The sequence below is a fragment of the Camelus bactrianus genome, chromosome 2 (genome assembly GCF_048773025.1).
Source record: "Camelus bactrianus isolate YW-2024 breed Bactrian camel chromosome 2, ASM4877302v1, whole genome shotgun sequence".
Lineage (NCBI taxonomy): Eukaryota > Metazoa > Chordata > Mammalia > Artiodactyla > Camelidae > Camelus > Camelus bactrianus.
Genome location: NC_133540.1, coordinates 96490450 through 96510316, shown reverse-complemented (window position 1 = coordinate 96510316; position 19867 = coordinate 96490450). Strand labels below are relative to the sequence as shown.

The 19867-nt window shown below is 40.1% G+C and overlaps 1 protein-coding gene across 2 annotated transcripts in view; it reads right to left on the bottom strand.

Moving 5' to 3' along the window:
• The window catches only part of HERC5 (HECT and RLD domain containing E3 ubiquitin protein ligase 5), a 37852-nt gene extending 20838 nt beyond the window's left edge, over positions 1-17014 (bottom strand). For both annotated transcript variants that reach the window (XM_010966131.3, XM_010966132.3), the window contains exons 1-11: positions 16499-17014; positions 14274-14394; positions 13538-13614; positions 10889-11110; positions 9604-9695; positions 9208-9338; positions 7108-7253; positions 5928-6004; positions 5111-5214; positions 3753-3812; positions 2334-2427 (exon numbers count right to left, since the gene is read on the bottom strand). In XM_010966131.3, the coding sequence (XP_010964433.2) occupies positions 2334-2427; positions 3753-3812; positions 5111-5214; positions 5928-6004; positions 7108-7253; positions 9208-9338; positions 9604-9695; positions 10889-11110; positions 13538-13614; positions 14274-14394; positions 16499-16793 (1419 nt within the window). In that variant the 5' untranslated portion in view covers positions 16794-17014. The remainder of the gene's footprint in view (positions 1-2333; positions 2428-3752; positions 3813-5110; positions 5215-5927; positions 6005-7107; positions 7254-9207; positions 9339-9603; positions 9696-10888; positions 11111-13537; positions 13615-14273; positions 14395-16498) is intronic.
• Positions 17015-19867: the final 2853 nt, after the last annotated feature.

Sequence of the window (19867 nt, the reverse complement as noted above, 5' to 3'; positions counted from 1 at the left end):
AGCAACAATGAAAACTAACATGGTCTCCTATTATCTTCTCACAGAATCAGCTGTCTCGTCACAGACTCTCTCCACCAAACCCTAGTTTCCAGCCCTTCCACTCTCCTTATAGTTTCCCCAATTCAAAATGCAAGTGTTCACGAAAAAAAATTCAAATGGAATTCTGAATTTGTATTTGTTACGTGGGCTCAGATAACTAATAATTTGCCTAAAAGCCCACTGAGATAAACTAGTGTTTACACAGCACATCTTATTTGTCAGACACTGTGCTAAGTAAGTCACATATATTAGGTCACTTATCCTTAACAGAGATGGTATTGTTAACCCAAATTTATAAATGAGAACTCTGCACGTCAGAGAAATTAATGAACTCAGGGTCATAGAGCTGAGTGAGACTCTCTCCTGGGTCTTTCTGACTCCAAAGCTCAAACTCAATCACTAAATTATGAGATACTAGTTAAAATTCTTGTTATTTGTTTTTATATCAGAACATTATGTTGGGCTGCCACTACAAGGCTCAGTCTTCAGAGTTATGCATACCTGACAACTCCACCAGAACCCATCCCAATGGCAGACACCCCTCCTTCCTCTTTGCTCTTCTTCATCCACATCCCCGCACCTCCCCACCCTTCAGAACCACTGCAGTTCTCTCCAGCCAGTTACCCTGCGTCACACCCTGGGCCCTGGTGCACACCTCCATTACTGCCTGGAATGTCCTTCCCTGGAGGCACCTGGTAAACTCCCACTTGCCCTGGGCACCTTGTTTTGAGTACTCTTAAGTGGAGCTGACCACTCCCTACCCTAGTAATGACTACATTTATTCACCCCCCAAAAATTTATTTTGACCCACTAGGTTCTAAGCTAGGCTCTAGGGGAGACAGCGGAGTGTGAAACACACCCAGTCTTCACGCTGACACCCGCACGGAGGTACCTGCCTCCCTTACCAAACCATGAGCCTCTAAGGAACGGGAGCCTGCCTCTCTCCTGCTTCATCAGGAGTCTCATCTCGGGGCCCTACACACAGCAAGGATTCGGACGCTTGCTGAATAAATGAAGGAATGCCCGAAGTCCGTGAATCCATATCACAGACATCTCAAAATAGAAAGAAACATTACAGGTCTTCTGATCCAACTACCCCGTCTGAAACAACGGGGGACTGCTCTACAATTATGTCACTTGCACCTTATATGACACTGCTCCAGCACCACCAAGGTACAATCAGCCCTACTGATGAACTGGTCCAACCTCTTCCTTCACGGATGCAGAAATGGCCTGTTTTTGGTGATCTTTCCACTGAGTGCTGCAGAGCCCTGATAAAGGTGTATAATTAGGGATCCACTTTACCTCTGACTCCTAATTGGGCAGTGGTTCTGCCAAAGTTAACATAACTAAACTTTCCAACTTCCCTTGAGAGAAAAGAGTGTGTGTAAGAGAGAGAAGTTGCAGCTGAGATACAGATGCTGCCTGTGACAGACAGAGTAAGAGGGCAGTGGGGGCAGGTGAGGGCGCCGAGAGCAGGGAGAGAGCCAGCGTGAGAGGAGAGGGAGAGAGAGGGAGACCCAGAAGCAGAAGGGAAGACCAAATGATGAGGGAGGGGGAGAGGGGGCAGGGGAGGGAAGAGAAGTGAAGGAGAGAGAAAAAAAGAACCAGAGCAAGACCTAGAAACAGACTGAGAGGATAACATGGAAAGTATCATCCCCCAGACCAATCAGTACAGTAGAACAGGAAAATAAATTAATAAAGGCTGCATCAGAAAGGGCTGCATTAACAAAGGAAGCATGTCTGAGGCATCTCCAAGTGGGAAGCCCAAAGACGGTAGTAACAGTGCTGAAACAAAGAAGCAACAATCCCAGAATGAAGATCGTTCTGGAAGCCACAGAAAAGGAGTGCGATGCAGCAAATCACAGGGAAGAATCCGGCAGCCCTTGGTGAGGGGGACATTCACATCAGAAAAAGTGTTCTCATTTCTACACTTATATTAAAATAATTGCAAATAAAATGTTCTTATCCTAGTGGACCAGTCTCAACAAATGTTTTCATCACCTTCCTAAAGCCGAGTTGGAAACACTCCTTCCAGGAGCGTGCACACACGTGTATGCGTGTGCGTGTACAGATGAGCTCTGTAGACTGCTTGTAGCCCACGTGCCAACCATATCAACTACTCCACCCTAAGTGGGCAAGCCCTGAATGCTATCGGAGCTTAACTGAACCTGGATACGCCACAGGGTCTCAGAGAATCTCTCAAAACACAGTATTTCTTCTGAAATTTTGAGTTCTTATAAAAATGTTTCAATGTATTTTCCTTTTCTAAATAACAATCCAGGGAATACCACCGTGTTAGTAATCCAGTCCTTTTGGGTTAACTTCTTAAAGATGTTTCTTGCTATATTTAAGTCCAAATGAATAGACACCATTTCTCCAGCTATTCTGTGGAAGGAAGATAAATGAAAACGAGATGAATAAGTAAATGAAAAAGGATACTTCAAAATTAAATATTTTATTAGATTATCTATCCAGATGAAAAGTTTTTTCTAAAGCTTACTTCATCTTAAAAAATTATTTTTCTCAGCTTTACAATAACTAAAAAAATTTGGCTGAATATGAAAACAATTGAAAATGTAGCTGACAACATATGATTATTTCTAAAATGTCAAAAAATATCAAGGCTTCATTAACAATATGTTTGCTATCTGACTTTAACTCACATGTTGTCTTAACTTAAATGAGTAATCAATAAATATTTATTTTCCAATGAAAAAAAGGTAAGTTTTTCTCGCTTCTGAAAAAAATGATCATTTCTCCCAGTTACACGAACTATATAAGCGGGGACCAAAAAAGGGGTTTCAGAGCAGTAAATTCTTAGTATTCCAATAAAAAAATTACTAATGAAATATCTAAGTATCTTAAGCCAAGAATCATATCTATACTATACTGAATATACTGTCTAAAAATAGACACATTATTCGTAAAATAATACATATATTCAGTGTCTAGAAGTAGAAAAATTCTTTTAAATAAATATTATACCAATATTTAGGAAAAGAAGTACAAAACCATTCTTTCATAATAGTTAAAAATTCAAAGAAACCTTAGTATCTTACAATAAGGAAATAATCAAATTAAGGTACATCCTTCCCATGGAATACCACGCAGCCATTAAAATAATGTTACAGGAAAATACTGAACAATATGGAAATTGAATAAAATGGAAAATGGGCAAATATATTAAGTGTAAAGCCATGTATAAAACAATATAACCCCATTTTTGTAAAAGAACACATTTGCATAGAAAAATATACATATATATACATGCTAGCTATTACACTTAAGTGGTGAATTCTGGCTGATTTTCATTTTCTTTTTGTTTCATATCTGTATTTTTGATATTTTCTACAGCAAGCATATGTGTGCTTTTGTTAAAAAAAAGTAATTTTTAAAAACAGATAAAGACATAGATAATTATTTTACCATCAAACCTTTTTTTTTAAACATTTTTTTAAAAATTGGGATATAACTGACATATAACATAATCTAGTTTCAGGTGTGTACAACATAACGCATTGATGTATGCATAGTATATATTGTGAAATGATCGCCACACAGTTATAAGTTTTTTTTCCTTGTGATGAGAACTTTTAAGATCTATTCTCTTAGCAACTTTCAAATATACAATATAGTATTATTAACCACTGTCACCATGCTATCTATACATAGTGTTTTTAACAGAATTTTAACTTTACTATATATATTACCTTTCCCTTAAAAAACTTCCAGTCAGACACGCAGTAGATGAAAATATCTCTCTGATTTCCCTAGATCAGGAATAAAATGGTGGTTAAAACAAATCAGAGTATGACTCCTTACAGCAGGAAACAGGATAATAAAACATCTTATAATTGTCATTCAAAATTCTTCCTCTATCTCTGATTTATTTGCATATTGCCATGGGCATCTGAAAGTCTATTTCATTTGCTAAATATCAAAATTTCAGAGGCAAACATGGGGAATAAAAAGATATGTACTCAGAGAAACCACAGGGAAAGAAAAGAAAGAAGGCTTGACCGAGGGTCAGTGTTTTCTTGGACAAATAAAACATTCCCAACCCACCTGGCTTTCCAAGCCCTATTTATTTCTATTCCACTTAGGTGGAAATAAAAAAAATTATCAGAAACAAAACGGAGGGAGGTACACTCAGGGCCACCTTAGAAGTACCTGCATCAATAGTTCTCTATCATTTGTGCTCTGCAAGTTATGATGCAGGCATTTCTTATAACCACATTCCAGAAATAGAAAGTGATACCTAAAAATGTCTCTAAAAGGAAAGACCTGTAAAAATGAGAATAACCTTTACAGGTGGTAGGAATTCTCTCATTTAGAGCAAGGTTGCCCAAGCTGTCCACCTGTAAATATTAGCTCAACAAACAAGAAGTTCCAAAATCAAACAGGGCTGGAAAACTGTAGGCTCTATTTCCTGCTCAAAGTCACAATTACGCAAACACATCAAAGGCCCAGAGAAGTCCTGCAGTAAAGAAAGCTGCCCTCATGGAGCTTACATGCTAGTTGTGACGGTTAATTGTATGTGTCAACTTGGCCAGTCCGTGGTACCTAGAGATTTGATCAACCATCAATCTAGATGTTGCTGTGAAGGTGTTTTTTAGATGAGATTAACATTTAAATCAGTAGACTCTGAGCAAAGCAGATTATTCTCCATAACGTGGGTGAGCCTCATCCAATCAGTTGAAGGCCTTAAGAGAAAAAGTCTAAGGTCTCCAGAGAAAGAGGGAATTCTGCCTCCAGACTGCCTTGGGACTCAAGCTGCAATATCAACTCTTCTCTGGGTCTCCAGCCTGCTGTCCTGCCTTACAGATTTTGTACTCACTGCCAGCCCCTACCACTGCATGAGCAATTCCTTAAAATCTCATTCTCTCTCTCTCTACACACACACACACACACACACACACACACACACACACACAACTGATTCTGTTTCTCTGGAGATCTCTAACTAATGGACCACTAAAATCTTGCATCTCTGCAGTGTGCAGAACCAGCTAGGGAAACAATGCTCTAGAGAGCTATATGAGCAGACCGTCAGACACATGGAGTGTACCTTTTTGTATTTTGCCACCGTTTAGTCCCCACATCAGCAATCCATCTCTTCACAGTGCCTTCATTCAAGGTAGGAATTTTCCTCCTCAGATTAACATAGGAATTCTAAACAAAAAAGTAAAATATAGTAATTTAGACACAACAGAAATAGGTATCCAACTTTCAGGCACCTTCTAAGGAGAGTGATACTCACAAGTTGGATAATATAGCTCTGGAAAATCATGAAGGAAGATTCTACCAAGGTGCAATCAATCATTTGCCTGGTTGCCAATTTCTTGCCCAAGGAGGCTTAGATTCAAAGTAAATTTCTCTGAATGCCCCAATACTCACTTTATACAGGTATAATCAGATTAAACCGAACATGAGACAGCTTTGAGTGGGAAGATTCTAAAAGGACTGGGTACAGAAGTAGGAGGAATTCAGTTTGCCTTGGTGAAGTAGGATGAGGAGGTTATGTACTGTTTATTCAAAAGCCTATGAATCTTGCGTCTGTTTTTAGTACTAGCTGCAAAGTCACTTCAGAATGCCAACCTACTGGCTCACTAGAACCCTGACCAAAATGCCATTGGCAAGGAGCCTCCCAAAAGGTAAGCAGAGTCTAAGGAAATCACACTTATCTGACACACACTGAGGGCAAATCTGCTGACTTTCATGAGTAGTTATGTATGTAGTTTAGACAACAAAGGGTCAAGAATGTCTAGCCATCCCCCAGAAGTCAGCCTAGTAACCTGATGATTTTGAAGTTCACCAAATCTAGATTCTGGAACCTTCTGTTTTGCTTAAAATACATTATGAAATTTCTAAAGATCTATTTTTACCTCTTTTTCCATCCAAAGCAAAATGCTTTGATTCCCTCCAGCAATCATTATTAACTCCTTTTCTGAGGTGCGGCTTTCTGAAAGGGATTTACAAAAAATAAGAGTTTAGAAACTCATTTGGCACAAATATATACACCCAATCTAAATAATTTCAGATGCTTCTTAAATTTAGTCCTTTTATCTTTCTGACAAAGACTCAGTTCACATCCATAAAGCAGAAATATGTATCTACTTTAGGGTGAAGTCTAGTTGGTAAACAGGTGATTTGTAAGGTTGACATGTGGTATCAGTTTAATACACATAATTAATATAAATGCTTATCTATATAAAACACAGTCAAACAAGTATTTGACTAGTTAACTCTTCCCTGGTTTAATTCAGCTCCTGTTACTAAAAACCCTATTCTACAACTCAAGATTTAATCAATGACTATTGGCTGTGAAGAATGTAAGTACTTCAAAAGTCCATGTAAGTGGTTATAAGAAACCAAATATAATATATGAACTGCTTAAGGAAATAACCCTACTATTCATTTCTCCAAAAGAACTGAGAGTTTGATACTCCGGGTTACCACTAAGCTTTCAGAAACAAGCAATCACAGTGCTCAGAGGCACTTGAATAGTGGAATGTTTCACAGCCAAGAGCTCAAGTTACACAGGGCACAGTTCAAATCGAGCCAAAGCACCAGGCAGGGGCTAATCCCGAACTCTCCAGGTCTCTGTACCCTCCAGTAAAACAGGACTGAGAGCACACACTTCCCAGAACTGTTTAAGGACAGGTGAGACAACACACGCAAGTACGCAGTACAGTTCCAGTGCCCGGCGTACGGCAGCTGCTCGGCACGCGGAGGGGTCTGTATCGCCGTGGGATTAACAGGGTCCCTCGCACGCTGGAACCAGAGGCTGCAAGGGCCCCTGGACCCACACAGTCTGTTTTATATTGTATCATTTTAAGTCCACATTAATCTTACTCTGAAGGGCTAAGAGAAAACGAATGGTCATTTTGACTTAAGGAATCAGATTGAATATTTTCAAGTTGTTTACAAGTACAAAAATGAGCCAATGCCTAGAAAAACTCCCTCCGTAGTCATACATCTTTTTTCTTGCACATTACACACTTGGAAAAATCAGTTTCTCAACAAAGGTATTTATGCCAAATCCTGTGCTCCTACAGGATTTACCAAATTTGAGCTCTTCATTTGATGACAATTTCATGGGAAGTGGTATCAGCTGATTGTGTGTCCCACCGTTTCCCAGTTGTCCTTCTTTTCCAGAACCAAAAGAAAAGACCTTCCCCAAATCAGAAACAAAGGCAAGTGTGTGCCGCCTGTTAAATAAAAGCACATACAGTCAATTCTCAATGATCCACAGTGATGAGAGCACGCAGCTACATAGGTAACGGCAGAAATTAGGAGACCCAGTGAGTAAAACTAATTCACCAACTCCCAGTGGGTGAAATTAGCCACCTGGAAACTAAGAAATCACTATGTGTGGCTGAGACGATTTGGGAACCCTTAAGTCCTCTCAAGACCACCATGCTGCACCTTGGCAAATGATGTTCCCTTTGTCAGAACAAACACCTCCTCTTGTCTTCGACTCCTTTTTTAAGCCTTGGCTTGAGTCACCACCTCCTACAAGCCATCTCTGAGTCCATCCTCTCCCCATCCTAGAAGATGGAATTAGGTGATCCTCTCTGAACCCACACTCTATTTCCCAAAGACGTTTATCTTACTGATTTGCCTGATGGCTGCTCCCACTACACAGATGTGTAAGTGAAGAATTTGGCCTCACTCAGAGGTCTGGCAAACTTTGTCCTCAGTTCCTGGGAGGTAATGTCTAAACTCTTAGAATTTCCCAAGGGACAGAAGTGTCTTTGTTATTCACTGTAGGCCAATAAGGCCACACCTAATAGTTTACCCAGGGGGTCATGGAAGGCCCCTCCAGCTGTACATAAGCCCAACCTCTGGGCAGATGAGGCTGGAGACTGAGTTCAACCATATGGGCAATGACTCAATCAATCACAAGGAAGCAATGAAACCCCAGTAACGATCCTGGACTTGGGTGAGCTTCCCTGTTTGGCAGTACTCTTCACAGCCATGTATCAGGCTGGGAGGAGGTGACAATGTCCATGGGTTGAACAGGAGAGGACACCAGAATCTCCTCATATGGACTCCTTCTAGTCTCTGTCCAATGCATCTTTTCCTTTGAATGGTTCTACTTTATGTCCTCTTCTTACAATAAAAATGACCATCAGTATAATAGCTTCCAGTGAGTTTTGTGTCTTTCCAGTGAATGCTCCTCTCTTAGCAGGGGTACTGCCCTGGTTTGCATTAAGACATCCCTAAAGTGATGGCTCCTCCTGTAACACATGCAACTCAGAGGAATGTGTGTTATGATAAATCCAAAGTGGTGACAATGTTCCTTTGATTAATGCAGAGATACTGAATGCAGGGAATCATACCATCCCAATAAGCTAGTCTACCTTAAGAATATCTATTTATATAATTTTACTCCAAGATCTTAAGAGAATATGCCTATAGACTGAAAGTACATACACCAGTTTTTTATTGTAAAGGTTTGTAAACAAACAAATGAACCCAACATTCAGATACAGTATGAATTTGCTTGTGTTCAGTCAGGAGAAAATTACCCAAAAGAGGAATAAATTTATCTGTGTGACTATTTCTTAACCACACCCAGACCCATCATCCCACTGGTGAGAAGTGGGCTGATGTTCAAAGAAGAAAACTGTTAAGTAAATCAAAGTGTTTGAGTGAATTTTTTTACTTTTGTTTTAAAAACAAGACCTGTGAAAATCAAACTTTAAAAAACATTCTATTCAAACCACCACTGACTTTGTCTTATACTGTGACCACTCTGAAAGAATCATGGAATGTTGGCCCTGGAGGGGTGTGTGAGAAAGAGTGATTACATCACTGAACAATCCTTTCTAATACGTCTGTCTATTTTTTCCCCAATAAGTGATAACTTATTTTTCTTAAAGACAAAATGCATCTGAACTGTTACAAAGGTATTTCACTAAAGGAGCAAAAGAAAGTAAACATATCTGCTCATAAAAAAAAAATCAATGAAAACAAATATATATACTAAAATAAAGATTTATTATGATTATCTAATAATGTAAATTAAGCATCTTTACCTATCTAAAAATGTTCGATACTTTTATCTCAATCAAAGAAACTGATCGAAATTTTATTAAACTACCTATCTAAATTTATTGTATATATTTCATCAATTTTCACTGACAGTTTGCAACTTACCTTCCACATGCTATCTGGGTCACTCTATTCCCAACGAGCCCAGTCACCAAACAGGGTTTTAACTCATTCTGTGTTGAATTGTGACCGAGTTGCCCATATTTTCCAGCACCGAAAGTGAACACCAGCCCATCCTAAAGAAAGGGAACTTCATATCAGATTCTAGAGAAACAGGACACAGAAGTAACATTCACCAATGCAAAGGTATCTGTGAATAATTAATAAAAGCACCGTCAAAAGCAAAGACCTCCAATTACCAGGAGGCCAGTGCTGCATGTAGGAAGTGGCAACCCTTCCTCCCTAGGAAACACTAACTGCCCACATCTCCATGTTCCAGTGCTTTCCCCACCACAAGGCATCCTTCCGGAATTACAGTCAATGGGACAAGGGTACACGCACCTTCGTGAGCAGGGCACTGTGAGAGCCGCCACAAGCGAGAAATTCAATTGTCTGATTGTCCAGTGCTTCAATGAGGGCAGGATAATCTTTATCTGTGCAAGGGAAGGAGAGTTCACGTGACCAAAGGAAATGCCGAACTTCACACCGGAGTCCTGCCACTGATAAGTACCTGGGCGACCTCCTCTCAGCCCAGCACCGCAGCCCCCAGCACACTCTGACAAGGAAGGCTCTACCCTGTCCGTTATGTTTAAGTCTCCAAGTGGAGGTAGAGCCACACTGGGGCCTCACCAATAAAAGTGTCAAGCCACTTCCCAGAGCCCATTCTTCTCTTTTTAACCTGACTTAATTAGCTTTCCCTGCAGTATTTCTGGTTATTTCCAGTTCCCACAGAGAATCACCCTTTTCGTGAACATAAAGATTCTTTGTTTCTTTCAAATTCTCAACTACAGGGTCCTTGACTCACACTACCTTTTTTTCTTTCATGATTATTTTCTTGTCCAAGCACTTAAGAGATTCAGCAAAAATAAGTTCAAGTGTCTTTTAGTCATTTTCCTCCTTCGAATACTGTTCTAACACTGACTTACAGGTTCTCCTGAGTAACTAGCATTGGGCCACGTAACTAGCATTGGGCCATGTCAGGCAGAAACGCAGAGTTTGATCAGAAACCCAGGAGGTAATGTGTACATCACCACACCTGAAAACTCTATTAATAAAGTGGGAGCATCAGAAACATTGCCACCTGCTTTGTGGAGGTAGCTCAATAATGCGAATTACTTGTTTTTTCGTGTGTGTGTACAGATATAAGTCATGCCTTATAGAATAAAGTTAGAATAGATGAGTTTTTAAATAGACTTTTAGTATCCTTTTGTCATGACATAATTTTATTAACAGACATTTAAGTGCACAGGTACCTTGACGGTCATTTCATCCAAACTCATCACAAAAAAAGAAAGTAAGACCTAGAGAAAAGTGCAGTGACTCGGGTAGGCCCTGCAGTTAGTTAACTTTGGAGTGGGAATCAGACCCCAGGCATTCCGACCCCCAGTCCAACGCTCTCTCCTTTCTCCCACTCGGCCCTGACACGTGTCTCAATTACAGCCATGACCCCCACATCGTGCATGTCTTTGAGACCAATTCTGCCCTGAAAATAGAGGGATAACCAGGAAGAACAGTGCAAATGAGACTGGGGATCTGAACCATTTTTGATAGGGAGGTCTGGGTTAAATCCATCTCTTATCTAACAAATACATGTGTTGATAATATAAATTTGAAAATGTTTCCATACTGTCGGTGTGGCCCAGGCCCAGCTGTCCAAAATCATTTCTTCCCCATGAGTAAACGTTTCCGGACATGGATAAGGCCAGGCTGTGGGCTTCTCCCGCAGAAATCTGAACCAAGGGGACTCCCGACAGGTGCTCCACAATCTGCGGTGTGGGGGTTGAGGTACATTCACTTCCAACTCCTAGCTGGCCGTGTAAGTTCTGGCCCCAAGCATAAAGCTCACCACCTTGACATAAACAAAGAAAATGCTGTCTTAGTAAGTTTAAAATGCAGCAGACGTCACCCTAGGACATTATATATGCTATCCATGCTATACCATCACAATCTCTTCCATTCAAACTGACAGGACTTCTCAGATCTCCTGTGTCTCAGTCAGAAAAACTAGGAGAACCTTCCCTTTAGCAGTAACAGTTACACTTCCTTACCGCCTACTCAAAGGGTAGTGCTATGAACTGAATGTGTGTCCCCCCAAAACTCCTATGTTGAACTCCTAACCCTCAGTGTGATGATATTAGGAGGTGGGGCCTTTGGGAGGTGACGAGGATTAGATGGGGTCAGGAGGGTGGAGCCTTCGTGAATGGGATTAATGCTCTTATAAAAGGGACCCCAGAGAGCTCTCGCTGGACTTCTCCATCTGTAAGACTGGCCCTCACTAGACACTGAATCTGCTGGAACCCTGAACTGGAATTCCACTTTCAGAACTGTGAGAAATAAATGTCTGCTGTTTAAGCCACACAGTCTATTTTTGTTCCAGCAGCCAAATGAACAAAGACAGATAGAAAAAAGCTATCTGAACATATTATAATAAAATTCAAGAAATACTTATTTTTAAAAATCCACAGGATGGGCCTATGAAAGACAGTAACATTCTACATTTGGGAAAATAAGACCTAAAACTACTGTTTTCTTTTTCTCCCCTGCCAAGTGCCTGAAGATGCTAAATAAACAATTTAAAAATACACTTGAAACAGGGGGATGAGTATAGCACATGGTAGAACGCATACTTAGCACACATGAGATCCTAGGTTCAATCCCCAGTACCTCCATCAAAAAAATAAATAAACCTAATTACCCCCCAAAAAAACCCTCCCCCTGCCAAAAAAAAAAAAAAAAATTGAAACGACAGCACAGTATCTTGAAAAAGTCAGCATCATCTTCCATTTAATTGAATATATGAAACATAAGAAAAGTTCTCAGATGTTATCTAACAGAGAGGGTAGTATCTACTGGAGTCTGAAAAAGCCTATCAGAAAATTAACAATTACTGAGCACCGCTTTGCAAGATTCTGTGCAGGACCTGGTGGGAGGCAGAGATTTTCCTTCAAACATAATTATCTCGTGCCTACCAGCCACCAAGAATTTAATGATGAGCAGGATCAGTTCCCTTTCTTGCTTTCCCAACTTTCATTCTCCCTAGACTGTGATTTACTGATAATAAACCCTGAACAACCCCTTCCCCCCACATCACTAGATCCTGGGCTTCTTGAAGGCAGAGTGTGTCTATTTCACCTTCACAACCTGGGCATGGGAGATACTCAAAATGAAATATCTGTTCACAAATGGGTGAAGGCAAACAACCAGTTTTTTCCAAGTTTACACACTCAGACCTTAACAGGGCCTTCAATACAGGTCAAATACTTGATGATTTACTTCACTTGAACCCCAGCTTCCATTCAGTTTATGTTTATATCTGTGCTATATATTTTAAAAAAAAATTCCTGGACCCTGAATTCCCTTCTAGCACCTTCCTGTCTTAGTCCTCCATGGTCAAGTTTCTTCAGGAAATAATCCACATTCACCACTTCCCTTTTCCACCATTACAGTGTCTGATAAGACATAAGAAGTAACAAAGGGCTGGGGAGAATCCCCGAATGCAAAAAGTAATGTTAAAGCACGTCAGGGGCAAGCGAACTGGCCATAAAAGCAGACCCGAGGGACTGTGAGCTCCACCATGGAGCCGGAAGAGCACTAGGAAAAGGGAAAGAAGTGTGGAAAAGGACCCTTCTGGTCCTGACTCCACAGAGGATGATTTTGATTATTCTGAATATTTTCATTGTTTCCTGTTTGAAAAATAAAACACATGGAACTGTCGAAATAAATCTCCAGGCTCAAGGTGGAGCCGTCCCGGCCATGTCAGCAAACCGCCCTCTGATGCTCCCGCTGACCAAAACGCAGCACAGACCCAGTCTGCAAGACCCGAACACCAAGGCCACCCTGGGCTCTACTTCTTCATTCCTTGATCTTTCTAAATAAGGTCAGATATGCCACCTCAGCCGATCATGCCCTGCTGATGAAGCTTCTAATACTCTGTGAAACTCACCCTCGCCCAAAACCCCTCAGGAAGAATCCTCCACTGCTTGTGAGCATAGTACACTCTCAAGCCATGGGTCGCTCTCCCTTAAATAAAGTACTGAATTGTTTTCATTTTGTCATTAGACAGAACAAAATGTAGGCATAGGAATTATGGAGACCTGAAGGTTTTCTAGGTCCGAGAAATATCTCTAATTTTGTGTCTCTTTTAGAAGTGCTCTGGATCATATCAAATTCAAAACCGTATTTCTGTTGTTACAAAGTGAAACGCATACATTCTACTAGTTTTCTATGCACACACATTTCTTTGCTCTAAAAAACAATTCATATTTCAGAAAAGTACCTTTTGCGAGTGCAAGAGAATGATAGTCTCCACATGTGATCTGAATTATACTTTTTTCTTGTAAAATGCACTGAAACCTGATCAAAGAAAATATATTTTATGTCGATCACATAATGAAAGTCACAACATTGATGTAAGAATTACTAACTATATTTAATTAGGATTGAAGCTCAAGAAAAATGTCAAATTTACTGCTTCACATTCAGCCATCTAAATTCATTATAAAAATAATATACATTTTAATTAGTTTAAAAGGCAAATAACATGCGTTATAAAACTATAGTATGAGGATTCTAAGACTCACAAACAATAATTTTATGATACAGGAATAATACAAGATGTAAGGTCTAATTCACATAATCTACCAGGAAAAAGTCTCACAAATCATTCCGTGATAATACATTTTTTACTAGTCTGAAAACTATTTCTGTCAATCTAACGTGGCATTAGTGTGAGGGTTGATTGAGTTAATGAATTTGAAAGTCCAATCTGGGGCTACATGGACTAATCAATCATTTCCGTTAAATGCCAAAGTAACACATGGTATGTGCGCTAGGAGACATAAGTTGATTTACAGTTTACTGATAGAATTCACAGATTAGTTCAGAATTCACTGATGACTTAAGATGCCACTATATAAAGCAGGGGACAAAAATCATAATTTTCCTACAAAAATTATGATTGCCTTTGAGTAAAGTTTAAATAACTTTCAATGAAAGAAAAAAATTTTTCCTACCTTGCGTGTTCCATGCTATAGTTGTACTCAAATGGTTTTCCGTCTGAGGACAGAATCAGCATGTGCTCCACTCCTTGGTCCATGGAATGTATCTTCATCTTTTTTCCTAACTTAATGCACTCTGCAGAGCAAATCCAACCAGGAACTATCATCACTCTGACTGTTGCCCACTATTATTATTAATTTCATTACAATACACTTAAAACACCTGGAAAAAAATTTCACCTAGACAACTCTTGACTTAACATGAACTTCTCATTAAAGAAAATTCAAGAATGGAAAGCAGACAAATGAGCAATAACTGGTGCCTTGACAACGGATTTTTTAATTTGGGAAAGCATTGATTCATACTTTGTTTTAAATTGAATAAATATACCTTTAAAATAGCTAATTAAATATTTGCTTTTAGATTTCTGTTTAATAAGTTGAGAGAGAGAAATTAAATTTGAAGGGACAGAAATGAAGAAGTCTGCAAAAAATATAACAACATAGCTCATTTTAGGAGTAAATATATTGTGCATTCTGAGATACCCTCTTTCCAAAAAAAACAAAGCAAATAACAATAGCCCCTCCTGACAGCTCCATATAGAAGCCAAGACCTATAGTCTTAAAAGGAAGAATTGTCTTTGGGAAATTATACTTTAAAAGGATGTTGTTAAAAGAATTTTTATTGGCATTAGAGTCTATTTAGCACTTTCTAAAAGTTAAAGATTTAAAACCGTCCACTAGTTACCACGTACTCTTACTTGTTCGCCAAAAAAAGTAGGAAAGGTTTGGGACCATTTTCTCACTTTTCAGTTCCAACGAAATAAAATCTATTCATGTAAAAATAGCAAAGCACAAACCACTTCATAATACAAATGCTAAAAGAACCGAAACAGGTTGGCAATAAAGAAAAATGGCCCAACAGATTAAAGTCGTTTAGAGACGCAGCATTTCAAACCAGTTACAAAAAAAAAAAAAAAGAAGGGGTATTGGGACACTGGGTTAGCCATTTTGGAGAAACAAATTAATCTAGATCCCCCTACGTCACTACTCATATTAAAATAATTTCCAAGTCCATCAAAAATTTTAAGTTTAAAAGTAAAAGCTTAAAATTACTATAAAGATGAGAACATTAAAAAAAAAAAAAAAAAAAAAAACCTTGAAGGGAGGGAAATTGCCTAGTGGTAGAGCGCACGCTTAGGATGTACGAGGTCCTAGATTCAATTCCCAGTATCTCCATTAAAAAAAAAAAAGAAAATTAAAAAAAAAAAACTTGGACTGTGAACAGCTTTCTAACATGACACAAAATCCATAAGCCTCCTTAAAATAAAAAACTGACGTAGGCCAAAAAATAACATTAAAGGCAGGCTGGGAAAAATTTTACAACATATATGACCGACATATAGTTACTCATACTCAACATTCAAAAACTCTTCCAAAAAATACTTAAAAGATTAACAACTCAATTTTTTTAAAGCAAGGCAAAAATATTAATGAGACAGTTCACCCCGTCAAAAATGCAAATGACCAACAGAAAAAAGATCCTCGACTTCGCTCAAGTTGAAAGCAAAACGAACAAAAAGTAAAATATTTTCTTCTCTCAGACGGGCAAATTTTCCAAGATTAAGAGTGTGGCGATCTGCTCCACCTCCGTAAAATCGAAGCCACAGTATCTGACCTAATCTGTACAGAGATTACCACAGAGAAGCGCAACTGAAAGCGCTCTTTAAATCGTTTGCAAATAGCATAATCACTGAGAACAAGATAACGTAAACAAGGTTCTCCCAAAATCGGAGCGGGTGTGTTCTAAAAAGAAGTGAAAAACACGCTGAACAGAAACCAATGAAAGAGGCAGCCTGGCTAAAATGAGATGCTGCCTGGCTAAGATGAGACTCCCTCCCTCCGTACGGCGGACTTCTCGCCAGCACCCTGCCCAACTCCAAGTCCACTGGGAGCAGGACTAGGGGAGCTCAGGGATGCTGCACGCGCCAAACACGAAAAACACCTGGGCCGGTCGCCTTTCTGACGTCCCCGCGGACTCCTGCGGCGTCGTGTCCCCTTTTGAGTCTCCCTTGCCGTTTGCAGAAGGACCGTACACCCACAAGTCAGGCCACTCGGGAGAGAAGCGTCCGCGTCGGCCGCGACCCCGACCCGCAGGCGCGGACCCCGGCCGCCCACCTCACTCACACCCCCAAGCCCGAGGCGGAAGGGCCGAGCCGACGCTGCCCGGCCGCACTCACTCGGCTTCCTGGCGCCGTCGCTCTCCGCCAGCAGCTGGTGGACCTCGATGCCGGCCCCGCCACGCTCCAGCACCGCCAGACGCCCGTGCGTGCAGCACATCTGGCGTGTCGCCTCGGTCCTCCGGGACAGCGCGCTGCGGAGTCCGGCGGCACTGGGGAAGAGCCAGAGCCTCGAGCCCCGCGGCTGTGCGGGACGGGACGCGAGCGTCCAGGATGCGGGGGGCCTAGACGCGGGGACCCGCCCGGGCGTCGAACCCGCGCCGCCCCGCGAACTCTTCTGTGACCTCTGCTCCATCGCCGCTTTCCCGGGCTCCACGGCCGCGCCTCCTCTCTCCGGACCTTCGGAGGAGACCAAGGGCCAACCTGACCCGAGGCAAGAGGAGAGAGGGAGACGGCCAAGGCCTGAGAGCGTCCACCGACCCCGGACGTCGCGGTGCTGAGCCCGAGCTGGCGGAGCGCTCTGCGGCGTCGGGGAACCGCAGCCTCCCTACCCCGCCCCTGCCCAGACGCCGGGCTTCCAACGTGCTGTTTGGGGGCGGAGCCGGCCGTTCAGGGAGAAATGAAACTGATTTTTTTTTTTTTAAGGGGACGGCATTGAAAAGGAAAGAGAAAGGGAAACTCGATCGATTCAAGACTGGGCTGGAAGGCTGCCAAAGTAAACAGGATGCTGGCAGATTAAGAGGTGAGTGGACAGGGCTAAGAAAGTGTCCCGGGCAGGCAGTGGCCACCTGAATTCCTGAACCAAATGGCTTTCGAGGAAACACTACAATTCCGCTAGGAGGAGCCCTGACACAGACGGACTTGCAGAATTTCCAGAAACTATCGTGGCAAGGAAAGCTAAAGTTTGTTGAGCATTCTGTTCCAGACTCTGCCACAGGATCGCGATGAAAGTGACGAAGAGAACTAGCAGTTAGTCCCACAGCCCACACTGAGGTGCCTGAGACCAGTGATCTGCTTTGGGTCAATGTATTATTTTTCCCTTTTCTAGGATTTCTTACAAGTAGAATCAAACGTCTGCAGTCTTGTGTGTCTGCCTTTTTTCACTTAGCATAAGGCTTTAGAGATTCGTCCTGATGGTTTCATCAGTAGTTCCCTCTTTCTTGTTGTTGAATCATATTCCATTATATGGAAATAACCACAATTTCTGTATCCATTTACCAATAGGAGGGTATTTCATTCCTTTCCAGTTTGGGGCTACAATGAATAGAGGTGCTATGAATATTTGTGAACAAGTCTTCCAGTGAATAAATGTTTTCATTTCTTTGGCGTAAATACCTAAAAACGGAGTTGCTGTATCAAATGCTAAGTATAGGAATATCATTATAAGAAACTGCCACACTTTTCCAAAATACTAAACTACTTTGCATTCCCTCCAGCAATTTATGGGAGTTCCAGTCCCTCTGTATCCTTGCCAGCATTTGGTGTTGTCAGTCTTTTTAATTTAAATAATTGCAATGTCCACTATCTTATTGCTGTTTTAATTTCCATTTCCCTAATGTTAATGATGTTAAGCATTTTTTCAGGTGCTTATTAGTGCTGATCTCTCTCTCTTCTTTGGCGAAGTGTTCACATCTTTTGCCCATTTATTAATTAATTAAAGTTTTTTTAATATATTTTAGAGTTCTTTGTTATATAGCAAGTCCTTTATTAGATAAGTTTTGAAATGTTTTCTACCAGTCTGTGACTTGCTTGCCTTTTATTAAAAATGTCATTTGAAGGCTAAAGTTTAAATTTTGATGCAATTGTTTTTTCTTTATCCATTTTTTTCCTTTTACATAGTTTATGCCTTTTTTTGTCTTACTTAAGAAATGTTTGCTTAACCCAAAGTAAAGATTTTCTTATATGTTATCTTCCAGAAGTTTTATAGCTTTAGGGCTTTGTTATGTTTCAGATGAATTATTCTTTCTGCTGTGAGGTAAGGGAAGAGGCCCATTTTTTTTCTTATGGATTTCCAGCTGTTTCAGTTTGCCTTTACTCATTGAAATGTTTTGGTGTCTTCATCAAAACTCTGTTGGCTACATGTGATTGGATTTATTTCTGGACTTTTTATTGTGTTCCACTGATCGGTATGTTCATTTTTTATTCCAGAACCACACTACCTCGATTACTGTGGATTCTAACTATGTCTCAAAATTGTCCTTCTTCAGTGTCCTTCTTCAGTGGGCTATTTTAGGTCCTTTGCATTTCCATATATATTTTAGGATTAGTTTATCAATTTCTACAAGACAGACTGCAAGGATTTTGAAACTGCACTAAATTAGATCAATTTGTGAAGAACTAATATGCTGATAATATTGATTCTTCTGTCCATGAGCATATCTCTGTCCATTAATTTAAAGCTTCTTTAATCTCTTCCAGCAGTATTTTTTAGTTTTCAGTGAACAAACGTATTTTTAAAAATTTATCCTTAACTATTACTTTTTTGATGATATTGCAAATGGTACTTCAAAAAATTTCAGTGTGTGATTGTTGTGAGTATATATAAATACAATTAATTTTTATAGCTTGACCTTGAATCCTGACACCTTTCTGTATTTACTTAATAGTTCTAGTAGTTTTTCAGAGGTCCCTTTGAATCTCCTACAGATAACCATGTAGTCTGTAAATAAGATAGTTTCACTCTTTCCTTTGTAATCATTATATCTTCTTTTTTCAGTTTGCCCAATTGTAAGGGGTACCTCTAGTAAAATGTTGAATAGAACAGATGAGAGACATCTTTGCCTTGTTCCCAGTTTTAGACGGAAAGTTTTCGGTCTTTCAGCATTAAGTATGTCAGCTGTGTGTAGACTCTATCAGCTTGAGGATGTTCCTAGTTTACTAAGAGTATTGATGAGCGGCTATTGAATTTTGTCCATTTTTCTTCTACCTCTATTGAGGTAATTACATGATTTTTTGGGTCTACTATAGTGAAGTATAATGGATTTTCAAATGCGTTTCTGGACTATATCCCAGTTGGTCACAAGGTATTATCCTTTTTATATTTTGTTGGATGTTTGATATGTTAAAATTTTGTAGAAGAGTTTTGTGTCTGTGTTCATGAGAGATATATGTAGTTTTCTTCTCCTGTAATGTCTTTATTTGGTTTTGATATTAGGACAGTGCTGGCAGTGTTCCCTCTTCCGTATTTTCTGAAAGTCTGTAAAGAATTGGTACTATCTCTTCTTAAAATGTTTAGTACAGTTCACCCATTTGCATAGAAAAAGTAATTTTGGCATTGAAAGACCTGAAAAACACAACCCAGAAGTCAGGTGCCTAAGGATCCCCAGGATTTACAGGTAAAAACCTTTTCCCTCAAAATTCAAATAGAATATATCTGGGCCTTTATTCCATTTACTGTAGAAATCAGGTATGTCCCAAATAACTATGAGG